Source organism: Artemia franciscana, chromosome 5, assembly GCF_032884065.1.
Source record: "Artemia franciscana chromosome 5, ASM3288406v1, whole genome shotgun sequence".
Taxonomy (NCBI): domain Eukaryota; kingdom Metazoa; phylum Arthropoda; class Branchiopoda; order Anostraca; family Artemiidae; genus Artemia; species Artemia franciscana.
Window position 1 is genome coordinate 8,597,550 of NC_088867.1, and position 13,087 is coordinate 8,610,636.

Below are 13,087 nucleotides of genomic sequence, written 5' to 3' on the forward strand. Positions count from 1 at the left end.
TGCAGTGGTTTTTTTTTTTTTTTTTTTTTTTTTTTTTTTTTTTTTTTTTTTTTTTTTTTTTTTGTATATATTTTATAAAAGTGCTTTATTCTTGTTCTCTGTGGTCCATTACAAGCAAAGCTTCTTGGGCCTTTTAACCGCTTTACTTTTGTAATAGTTTTTCTTTTAGTATTAATAAATGGATTGATTGATTGAATTAACAGACATATCTGGGTGTTTCAAGCACCCCAATGTGTTTCCAGGAATTTTGCACCTGCAAGATTTTTTCTCGATTTTTTCCTTCGCAGGCTTTTCCTGAAACAGTTTAAAAACCAAACAAAAATGGTCCGAAACAACCCCAGAACACGAAGTGTTTTGGACATGCCACAAGTTGCTTCGGGCACGTTGTAATATAGTTAAAAAAAACTTACAATTATTATTAAACATCTTAATACAAAACTTTTTTTGCGAAAGTTAAACTTGGAAAAATAAAAGTTGAAGCAGAGAACTTTCGTTCTCTGCAGAGAATCTCTCTTTGTACCGCCCGTTGAAACTTGGCAAGTAAGCTTCAAGATAATATCGTCTTTTGAAACAGGAGTCTGGTCAAAAGGATGAGGTAAAAAAAAACTTTGTCAATTTTTTTTTTTTTTAGAAACATCACTTCCATCTCATCATCACCAGTTTCTGCCACACGTGCAACATAAAAAAATGTTTCCTTTTCCAGCGACGAATATCACAAGCACAAAGTCATCAGCAGCTAGGATATTCACATTAAACAGATTGTCTGGTTTTGTTTCCCCGAGATGTAGAGATTCATCAGAACGATCATCTATGAATAAGCACTCTTGTAACTCAACCTCAATATCTTTAACTGGTTAAAGATGAGTGTGGCGGGTCAGCCATGCTCAGATTTCTTGCTTTCTTTGGAAGGGTGGCGACAACTTTTTTCTGAGATCTTTTTCTATTTTCTACCATTCACTCTAGTTCTTGCTTTTCCTGTATTTCTGTAAGCATTGTGGTTCTTCCTTTTTGTTTTACTCTTCTACCCTTAGTAATTGTGGTTGACGTGCGGGGAAATTGTCTTAGTTGCTCTGGAGTTACGGAAAAGACTACAAAAGACTCTTATGTTTCGTCAATACCTCGGTCTGGCTCATGTGGATCTGGTTCAGCAAGTTGAGAATGACTGTCCAGCAATTGACGATCTGTGACTGAAGCAGCAGAAAAGTGGGCAAGGCAGAAAGTGTTGCAGTCGAATGGCCACAGTCCGGGTTTTCTAATCCCAGCCACAATTTTACTCATGCTAAACTTCTTGAGGTATGGAACATGACTAAGTTCTGTTACCTCACATATGGAGATACGTTGGCATGTATGAAGGTTCAGCCACTCATTAAAATTGCTTCTCAGTGCTGTTTGAATGGTCTTTAGACCGAATCGTATTAAGTTTACAAGGGATGTGAGCAGTGAGGTTAGGAAATATTTAAGATTATCCCATTTTCTTCGCAGTAATTGACTACTTGGATGTCCTGGTGACTGTCATGATTATCCAGTGACAGTAAATTTTGGTTTCTTGATCTGGTGTGCTTCAAATAATGTTTCATCGTCTCCAAAAAATATTTCAGAATTAGTCCAACCACTTGGATGAGTTAGTTCCAGAGTAACGAGGGGGCCCATCTTTCAACATCCGAGGTTGGAAATTAACCCTTTAGAAACAAAAACTGGAGGTATTTGGTTACCTGTCATACTAACAAAACAGGCCATGCTTACATTTTGAATACGTTCTGCTGATGTCTTCTTGGCCACTTGCCTCTGGCCCTTCTTAGGAAGCACTCTAGGAGTAGGTAACACCGTTGGGACACCTGTTTCGTTGGTGTTCCTAATACGTTCTGGAGGGATTTGTTATTAAGTATAGACTAAGGTAAAGTTATTGAACAATCTCCCTTCAACTACTTCTTTGAAACCGCTTGCTTTAGCTTGACTTTTTTCCTCGGAGGATCTGATAGGAATCCCTCTGTTCCGCTTGAGGAATGCAGACATCCAGTCTTTCGTAGCTTGTGCCTTGATTTCTTGGGATGAAAAAGAGGAAAAAGCATAAAGAGCATAAAAAAGGCATCGAGTGGTATGTTCAGTTTACTCGTAGGTGAGAAATACGGACTGCTCCATATTTACCTCAATAGCAAAGCCTTAGCCTATTTCGTTGGACCAAACACAGAAGCAACGCATCGGATGCTATAAAAGGCCTTTCTATCTCTCTTTGCGCTTGTATCTCCCCTCCTGGGGTTAATTTGACAAAACGGCGTTATTTCAGACACTTCAAAAACTTGTCCGAACCAACCCGACTATGACGTCCGAATTAACCTAATACTGACCATTTCTATAAAATTGCTTCTAGAAAGAAAATAGTGAAGGTGAGTCAATTTGTGACTAGCTGTAGCTAGCGACAAGATAAGTCTAAGTACCTGCCAAAACTGAACTATGTACTCACGTAAACAACAGAGCTACAAAAACTGGTGCATGTTAGTGGAAATAGTGTTAGAAAAAGTGTTAGAATGTGCGTTCGGAAACTTTTGAAACTTTTGCGCAAAATTGGCTACTCGTCAATACTTGATCCTGATTTTTGGCATAAGTTTTCGTCCAAAACTCGATTTTGCAATGGCAGTGTCCGAAACAACCCCGAGCTCCCTTACCTAAAACAATTCCTTCGTAAGATTCTTGTGTATCCAGTTTTTATCATAAGTTTTTTCAATCTCAGTATAATATATTGAATAAAAAATCTTACGCAAACCAAATCCCATCCAAGTGCCATGGTATCGTGGGTGCAGTGGTAGCTGCGACCTAGTAAAGGATGAACCACGCCCCATACAAACGAAAAAAAATTGTCAGAAACCTCTGAAAACAGAGTTGCATCGAAACAAAAAGTGCGCCATTAGAATCACCTTTTCGGAAAACCCTATAGAAGAAACTTACAGTCACTTGACTCGAACAACAACTAAAATCTATAGGCTTGAACAACAAGGGAAATCCATTTTTTGCATGGGAATCACCATCAATGTCCTCTTCTTTTATCTCTGCAGCTAGTGGGGCACTGGAATATCATAAAGAGCTGCTTAAACGTTCATTTTAATGGAAATTGCTACATTTGCTTTTTTTTTTGAATAAAATCAGTTTAGATCAGTAATAAAATCAATTAAAAAAAAGAATCTCTCCGAGTGCCATGGCATCGTCCTTGCAGCGATAGTTGCGATCTAGTAAAGGACGGTCCATAGTAACCAAACAAATAGCCTGAAACCGATTTAATAAGACATAAACTTATCCGTAGTATTTTTTCCTTGTCCTAACACTTAGTGTTAGGACAAAAAATACTACAAATGAAAACCGATGAAACAAATAGCCACTAAAAACTGCGTCGAATCGACAGAAAAAGTGCATGGGGGAATTGTCCGCGAGAGAATTTTTCTAATACTTTTAAATTTGAAAATATGTTATTGATACGCGTGGGGGAGTTTTTCGCGGGGGAGAATATTTTGAAATATATAAAAGAGTGTCACCTCACGAAAATTCAAGGGTGGAGGGCAAAAAGTATTTTGTCTAATCTATTAGGGGGGGGGGGGCGTTTTGTTCTTTTTCGATGAAAACAACAAAAAAGGTATTTTGTGATAAAAATACCAGAAAAGGCACTCTTTGAAATCTGACAGGGAGATTTAGAGAGGCAAATGCTCCCCCCAGCCCCAATAGACGCTCCAGTGCAAAGGGCCTATGGGTGAAACAGTAAAATTCTACAAAATATCAATCAGAATGGGAGGATGGATTGGTAAGAGAGGAAATCCAAGTTTGTTCCTGAACAGAAAGAAAAATACTTGTTGAGACCTAATATTAACAAGCAATATCATAGAATTAATTATAAAAACACAAAGAAAATATTTGTTGTATTAGTTTTATTTAACTACAATATGCCCTTTCCGCTCCGTGAGCACTTTTTTCTTTAGCCGCGGTCATAAAACCGAATTCATTTAGATTACTCGTATATATTCTAGCCGGACAAGAAATCACTACTTCTGTGGCAGTATCTCAGCCCCCAAACGTGGTATCATTTTCCATGCCTGCTCCAACCGTGAAAAGTACAAGTCCCGCCACTGTGCCCACGTTTAACTTTGGAGGTAAGAATTTGTTTCAACCTTGATAGGCTTCCACTTCAACCCGGGATTTAAAATCTAAACCTTCTACGATCTTTTTTATCTCTTGATTCTCTGGGTGTTTAAGGAACACTACCCCTCCCCTTGGCAGATCTTCAAAAGTGTAATGTTGTCAGAACCTTTTAACGTTTCCAACCTGCTTTGTTTCTTTTTTCTATAAAATTCATGATTTCAATTTGGCTAAGAACTTAGGACCAGACATTATACTGCCTATTAAAAAATATTCCAATATTTTATTTTAAAATAAAAAGTTAATTTATAAACCCTAAATTGAAGTGTTTTTTTCCTATATTCTAGTTTATTAGAAATCCTTTATTAGTTTATTAGAAATCTTTGAAAACCATTTAACTTATCTTATTTTCTGCTGGAGATAGAGATACTTAGTCTTGATGAAAATTACATTATCAGAAAGTATGAATTTTATTTGTCGATTAAATGGAGCAGAATTTCCTTTTAAAAGTTCAAGAAAGGGCAGTTCCTAAAAATGCAGCTTGCTGCTAGCATATGTGTGCTGCTAGCAAATGTGTGCCTGCTAGCAAAACGTTAATAATCAGATTAAAGTGATTACCATTTGAGCAATTCCACTGCACTGTAAGCTGTGGTGCAACCCCATTTGATTGACAAGCTCGCCAACAAATAGGGCGTAAAATGTCATTGTCTTTCAGTCAAATTTCACATGAAATCGTCAATACTCTACTGCTGTCGATGATGGCTATTATCCTGTGAGAATTTTTTAATGGACCCTTCGTTTTTGTGACGTTCAGCCGATGCCGAGGTTCGCAAAATGATTTGAAGGTAACGCCCCTTCGTAGTTTTGATGTCAACCCTTGAAGGGCAATGCAGTGTATGCTAGATAACGAATTGATAAAGGTCAATTCTGAAATATTCTGTTTTTAATGTACTTTTCTTTTTCTCATCTTTGATTTTTTTTTTTCTCTCTTTCGTTTCTTTTGAAACAATGAATTAGCTGAACTTTTTATAGGTCTCCCTACATCAAACTTCGCGCCTAATTTGTCAATGGCTGTCAGCTCGGCCCCTGCTTTTGGTGGATTGACACCAGGAAGTCTCCCACCAACATCTGCTACAGCCACAACTTCTTCATTCACTCAGGGTACGTATATCTTTTACTATCTTTATTTGTTGTGTTTTTCATACCCAAAAATATGTTTTGAGGAAGTTGAACTGCAAATGAAGGGTAATTCTTTGAGGGATGCTAAACAGGCATATGCGCAAGCGCAAATTTCCGAGGGGACTTGGATGCTTAGCAGACGGAGTTCAGATTTTAAAAAATGCAAGGGTTATTTCTGGGAGAAATAGGAAAAGAAGCTGTAGAAATAATTTCCAGATTTCTATATTCTCCGCGCGGGGAGAGAAGGCTGAGCCTGAAAGAACGCAACGTGTGTGTGTGGTTGTGGCTTCATATTAAAATGTAATGAAGGAATAAGATCAGCTGTGGGCAGATCCGTTCGGTTCAAAAGAGAATGAGGAAAATAGTTGTATGTTGCAAGAACAGATGCGAAAAATAATGAATACTTATTCATTTTTAAAAATAATCCTTCAACATATCATTTACCTATTATTCGCTCAACTACTATTTCTTGGATATATTAATATTTGGAAATAGACCTTACGGTTACTATGCCCTATTTTTTTTGCAGGTTTGGCCTAGGGAAAAATTCCCATTGGGTTAATATATGCACTACTTATATTTGGTATTCCATTAATTCTCTTTTATTATATACATGAACGGGATTCTAGCCTTGTCGTTTTATGTAACCTGTTAACAGGACAGACACTGTGCGTATTTAATTCATGCATTTGTTAACAGTACAACGTTTGATTCATTCCATGTCCACGTGACTCGCTACTGGGAATAAAGTGTGGGGATAAAGCATTGGTGCAGGTAGTGGAGTTTAAGATACCTTGAAGGCTTAATCCAAGAAACGGGATCCAGTCTGGGGCTGGACGTAAATTAAAATAGGGATATAAATATAATATAGAAAAAGTATAATTAAAATTAAGAAAAATTAAAATTTTAATATATCTATTTAAAATTGAAATATAAATAGATATAAATGCTAAGATATAAGTAGATATTGAGGTGTTGTTTCCAAGGATAAAGCCTGAATAGGAAATATATGTATATACGAGTATTACATGCTCTTTTGAAATTTGTTAAAAGCTTCTTTTTCTACTGGTCTATTTTATTCTACTGGTAACATTTGTCGAAATGTCGTAATATGCGATACAAATTCGCCTTTTTTTTAATCACTCGAATGAAAAACTGATTTCTCGAGGAGGTTAAAAACCTTGCGGTATTTTCCCGTGACAATAGTAATAATTTATTTATAACCCACTGGATAAACAGGAGAAATTGAGTAGTACATAGAAAACAAACTTGCTACGACATAAGTACAAAAATAAATGCATTAGGATAATTGAACAAAATTACTTATAGTCAGTGCAATGGTGCTGCGTAAGTAAAGAGCGGTGTGGGCACAATGTATTATTTATTTGTTTTTTTTTTTTTATTTGTTTTTTTTTGCTATTAGACCAAGGCACTGTGTAAAAAAGGAGTTGTCGTATTAACTTCAAAAGGGGCTCATTCGGTTGGAAATTGAAAGACTAGTGCCCTTTTTAATTGTCGAAATTGATTGGAGGGCAACCAGCCCCCCTCTACTAACTTCAAAAGGGGCTCATTCGATTGGAAATTGAAAGACTAGTGGCCTTTTTAATAGTCGAAAGTGACTTGAGGGCAACCAGCCTCCCTCTCCACCAATCATTTCTCCAAATACATCCAATCAAAGTTTTGAGATAGCCATTTTGTTCAGCGTAGTTAGAAAGTCAGCAATCCTCCTGAGGGAAGGGGAGGGGTAACACCCCCCCTCAGCTCTCATGGCAAGGATTTTATGTTATATCCTGGGGGCATATAAAGTTTTTTTATAGAAAGTTTGGTCGTATAAACTTTGGAGGGCTCATTGGATTGGTAATCAGAAGTTCTATTGCCCTTTTTCATAGTCGAAAGTGATTGGAGAGCAACCGGCCCCCCTCTCTCCCCCATGCCAATCATCTCCCTAAACAAACCCGATCAAAGTTTTGAGATAACCATTTTGTTCAGCGTAGTTCTAAGGTCCGGAAATTATGTCTTTGAGGATCATAACTTCCCCACAGCCCTCACGGCAAAGGTTGTAAGTTATGCCCTTGTGGCATATAAGGTTTTTATAAAAAGGGTGGTCGTATAAATTTCTGAAAGGACTCATTGGATTGTTGATCAGAAGTTCCACTGCTATTTTTAAGAGTCATAGTGATCGAAGGGAAAATACCCCCTCCAACATACACACGTCATATTTTACTGAAATGCATCTGATAAAAATTTTGAGTTGGCCATTTGTTGTCGTAAAAACTTTGAAGAGGGCTCATTCGAACGGAAATTGAAAGGGCTAGTGCTCTCTTTAATAGTCTAAAGTGATTGGAGGGCAAACACACCCACACGCCCCCTCCACACCCATCACTTCTCCGAACACATCCAATCAAACATATAAGAAGGCCATTTTGTTCAGCGTAGTTGTAAGGTCCAGTAACTATGTCTTTGATGATGACAATCCCCCTCCACAGCCTGTTATAAATTAAATAAGAAAAAATGTTTTTTAAGTAAGGAGCGACATTAAAACTTAAAACGAACAGAAATTACTTCGTATATGAAAGGGGCTTTATGTGAAAGGGGCCTCCTCAACGCCCCGCTCTTTACGCTAAAGTTTGACTCTTTCTCTTAACTCTACTTTTTAAAACAGTAAAAAAAACTTTGGCGTAAAGAGAGGGGTGTTGAGGAGGAAAAGCCCCTTCCATATACGGGGTAGTTTCTGTTCGTTTTAAGTTTCTGTTCTTTAAATATAGAAATAAATATAAATTTTTCTAAAAGTGTTCTGGGAATGATAAGGCTATATAAGTAGATGAAGAATAAACTAGAGGTCTAAGCAGAGTATCAGTTAATCTCTCGTCGCCTTCGAAAATAGGTTTTTTTTTGTATTTGGATGTAAATAATGAAAACAAGAATGAAAACCAGTAATCTAGTGTCGAGACTTGAAACAGAATTCAGACGATATGGAAACGCTGCCCCCGAAAAGGCAAGGGTTTTGCAGCAGATAAAAATTACTTTTGTTAGGGTTTTGCCCCCGAAAAAGCTAGGGTTTTGTAACAGATAAAAAATTACTTTTTGCTAAGGTTTTGCCCCCGAAAAAGCTAAGGTTTTGCAACTGATGCAAATTACAACAGATTGCAAATTCCTTTCTGTTTACTGTAGTAGGTTTTTTTTTTAAATTATATTTGTTAATGCTGTTTAAGAGAATAAATTAGGGCTTTTCTTCATTGCTTTATATTGTAATTATTTTCTTTAAATCTGTTTTAAAGAATAATTAGTCGTTAATAACATCTTTTTTTCTGTCTCATTCAAAATCTTTGATTTGTTTCTTAAATCTGTTGTTTTCTTATGTAAAATGTATAAAAAATTCGTAGAATTCGTAGTAGCTTTCAACTGAGTCCTTAAATAGCTCTACGATGTTCCAGTGCCCCGCTAATGCCAGGAAAAAAGGACGGATAAGTGTTAATTGTTTCCGGTTAAGTGTTTTCAACAATGATAATTCCAGTGATATACTTCTTATTTTTATCCGCCGCCGTTTTTGAGGGTTTTTCTTAAAGTTTCCATAATTTACTTTCGTCATTATTTTTGAAAGTATTATCTAAAACCTGTTTTTTCGTCAACTTTTGGAGACGCAATTGTGGTTTTTCTTCTATAAAAATATAAGCTACTGCAGCATCATTTACGTACTTTTTCGTCAACTTTGGACGTAATTTTGGTTTTTCTTCAATAAAAACATAAGCTACTGCAGCATCATTTATGTACTTTTTTCCTAGCAATGGTCATATTTTTGTAATAGCAGAAATCGTAAGAATTTTCTTTCCTAATGAAATTTTTAATATTAAGAGTCGAATATCCATGCTATCTAGGAATGCACGCAAAGAAGAAAGGGCGACGGCTCTTTACTCATAGTCACAACCTATTGTAACAACTTGTTTATGTTTATATGTTTTATAAACATATTATGTTTATGTTTTCTTTTCTTAATAAATGTATATCTCATATCTCATATAAAATTTTTATCAAAATCATTAAGAATTTGAGTTCCAAATCAGTAAATCATTTCACAGTAGCTGCATTGACGAATCTGATAATTTGCAACTCTCACATTTGAAATTGTATCATAATTTTTGATCGCTCCAAACTAGATGTCACCGTTGTATCAAAATCCTGGACTCTTCAAACTTGCATTTCAGTGTTTTATTTAGCAATAGACAGCAAATGGCACTGACATTGCTTTATAAAAGAACGTTTTTAAAAATCCGAAATTAAGGAAAATAAACTCATGTATAGGCATAATAATAATATTAATTTATTACCCACAAAAAGCAGAAAAAAAATTGGAGTACAAGGACAAAAAATTAAAAGAAATGAAAGCAAAAAAACTTCAAGTACTGTAAGCAAATAAAAATAAATTCACCAAATTCAGGAAAGAAAAAATCCAAAAGAGGGTCATAAACATAAATAACATTCAAATTTCTTATACATAAAGCTTCAGTAACACCATCTATCTGAGATGGTATATCAATAAGTTCAAGCTTATCCACTAATTTTCTGTTTCGGTACTATCGTGACACACGAAGCAAACATTTACAGTATGTGAAATATGCCTCTCGTAGGTTACTACAGCGATTTTTTTTTTTTCGGGGCTAATGGGTAGTACTTGAAAGGAAAAGAATGACTGAAGAACCAAAATAGTGGTACAACTACTAAGACCCTTTCGATTAAATCTACCTTTATTGGGCAAATTTTCCCCTATTTTACCCTTAGATTCTTAACTGCTCTATTTGTCATGATGGAACATGTAGAAGCAAGAGAACAACCGAACAAAATTCCCAGCCAATTAATTAAAGTAAAGCAAGGAAGAGAATGATTTTTAAGATCTTAGATAGCCACTTGGTATCGACTATTAAAACATATAAACTATTATTTAAAAGGGTTAATTGACAGACCAACGTAACCGAAACGCAGCTTAAGCATGGAAAAATTTTCAATTAGCCTGCTACGGCATAATAGAAAAAATATAGGGACTGGCAGAGACCGCAGGCATTGAACTAATACGCATTTGAATATACTGGGTGACAAAAGAGCTCCTTGATGAACCCGTTTATAAACGGGTATTGAGTTTGAAAGCTTCCCATTTCGCTTTTCCCGTTCTTTAGAACCAGAATACCCATACCCCAAAACTGCCAGGAGTAATTCATACTCCAGGTAAAGCAAGGGAATATAGGACATTAGAATGAAGAACGTTTTCAAACACTCCAGAAATATCAATTGTTAGGCAATAAAGTGGATCTTTGTATTTAACCGCATCTTTTATAAGGTAAGTAAGAATATTGTGAATCTGCGAGCAGCTAAAACCCCTACGAAAACCAACGAGCATAGATGTAAAATCACTTTGAATGGATTTCTGGTAGTAATCAATGCTCAAATACTTTGCTGATAAAACACGACACAGTGATTGGTCGATAACTACTGTGACTATCAGGATCTTATCCTCTCTTAAGAATAGAGCTAATATCCGTCAATCATAAAAAAAACCTTTTGATTTGTTGAATGCTAATAAGATAGTTCCCTGTAGACAGTGAACCGGTCGGCTAAAAGTCCAAATTCAAAATTTCAAAAATGATTCCAAAATAAAGCTAAAGAGATTAGGCTTTTCTGAAATGCAAAAAAAAAAAATCGTTAGGAAATTAAATATGAATAAAACCAAATGAATGGGCACGATCTATCACTGGGATCACCAGTTATTAAAATTGATATACCTATGTTTGAATGATGTTGCATATATAATGACCAGCGTATTTCGTGGATATATTTTCTACTAATCCTGATTATCATTCTTATCATACTATAACGCAGGTAAACTAGTATTTGAGAAGAAAAATACAGTGAGGTCCGACTATGTGCTTCGTCACATGAATGTCACTCTCTGGAACAGTCTTCCGGACAGCATTGGGGGCTATGAATCGTTTTTTTTTTTTTTTTTAAATCCCAGTTCAAAAAGTTTCTCCTTAGTCGAGAAGCAGGGATAAAGGTGGTTCTTTGCGTTTTTTTTTTTTTTTTTTTTTTTTTTTTTTTTTTTTTTTTTTTTTTTTTTTTTTTTGTGTCTTTCAATTTTGTGATTTAATTAATAAATTGAGCACTCTGCACAGGTTGTTCGACTTTCTTTTAGTGGATATTTCTATTTTATTGATTCGTCATTTTGTGAATTGTTGAAAATAGGAGTCAATCAATTAAAAATTTTTTTACTTTGTTTGTGTTTTTCAATTGTGTGATTTAATTAATAAATTGAGCCACCGTGGACATGTCGTTTGACTTTTTTTAGTGGATATTTTTATTTTATTGATTTGTCACTTTGTGAATTGTTGAAAATAGAAATCACTCAATGAAAAAGTTTTTACTTTTTTTGTGTTTTTCAATTGTGTGATTTGATTAATAAATTGGTCCACTGTGCACAGGTCCTTCGATTTTCTATTAATGGATATTTTTGTTTTATAGATTTGTCATTTTGTGAATTATTGAAAATAGAAATCAATATATGTAAAAGTTCGCATTTAAATTATCATTTAAGATAAAACTAGTGGAAAAGAAGTGATATCCCTTCACTAAGTAAGGGTTAATTGTTGCATTTTGATGCCATTTTTCCACAATAGGATATACCTAGCTTTCAAGGTGAATGACAAATTCGCTTTTTCATATTTGGGGTAATCATTGTCCTACCGTCCACCTGAGAAAAAAAAAATGGTAACGATAGAATCTAACTCATTTCCTAAAGAAGGATGTTTTTCTTGAAAATACAGTTATTTGATTCTAGGGTTCATTTCTTCGCATATTTTCGTACAACGGTTGAGATTTTTCAGAAAAATTGAGTAAGAAGGTGTCTGACGGCCACCATGAATTAATGACTCAATTTCTGGGGATCTAGACCAGTGATTTCTTACCGATTTTAGGCCATGCCTCACAGAGGCACTTCTAAAATCTCGATGCCCCTTCGTGACATTTAAATTTTGTTGTTCAAAATTTTATATGTATTCACCTGAAGAAATTGAGAAGTCATTCACAAGAACCTTTTTTTTTTTTACAAATTAAGACTCTTGAGTTTAGTCAGCGGAAATATTCACGTCCTGTAGATGACCCCCCAAAAATAATTGCTGTGCCCCACAAATGCCGCATGCGTCCTAAGTTTGAATTATGGATCAAGACTGAAATGTTTATCTGGAAAAGCATGGTGTTGCAGTAACTTTCGGTGCTATGGAAAGATAGTACCCCCCTCCCCTGCGCTTGTGATAACTTGAATAAATTTTTAGGCTGTAAAATTTTATTGTCATTGTTATAAGAGCCAATGTTATGTCATTTTTAAGGTCAGTTAAAGTAATATTTTTCTGAACTCTTGGTTGAGTGAGTAGTGGTTCTTTTAAGGCGGAATCTTTTGAACAAAATTAGAAAAGCCCAGTATTTTCAGTGAAAAATACTTTTTCGAAACAGATATGCTTTAGTAAAAATTTTATGGAAAGATCAAATTCTTAGCTAGATAAATCACCCATTGAAATATACAATACTTTACAAGACTAGACCTTGAGATCGAAAACCTCATACCGCCTTCACATCGTTGATAGTTGTAAAATATCCGTTCAAGTATTGATATTATGGCTGTCATTGTGGTTCCAGAGACCAAACTAATTTTTTTCTCAAATCAGGGTTTAAAATTTTATGGGTGCTAAAAATTTTTCGCGCTATTTTACCTAAAAAAGAAATAGAAGAATTTACTTGACTTGAAGTG

General features: G+C 35.2%; 1 protein-coding gene across 2 annotated transcripts in view; it reads left to right on the top strand.

Annotated features, from left to right (window-relative positions):
• Positions 1-13,087, top strand: part of LOC136026951 (uncharacterized) — a 59,323-nt gene that overhangs the window by 34,915 nt on the left and 11,321 nt on the right. For both annotated transcript variants that reach the window (XM_065703811.1, XM_065703810.1), the window contains exons 7-8: positions 4,011-4,133; positions 5,152-5,280. In XM_065703811.1, the coding sequence (XP_065559883.1) occupies positions 4,011-4,133; positions 5,152-5,280 (252 nt within the window). The remainder of the gene's footprint in view (positions 1-4,010; positions 4,134-5,151; positions 5,281-13,087) is intronic.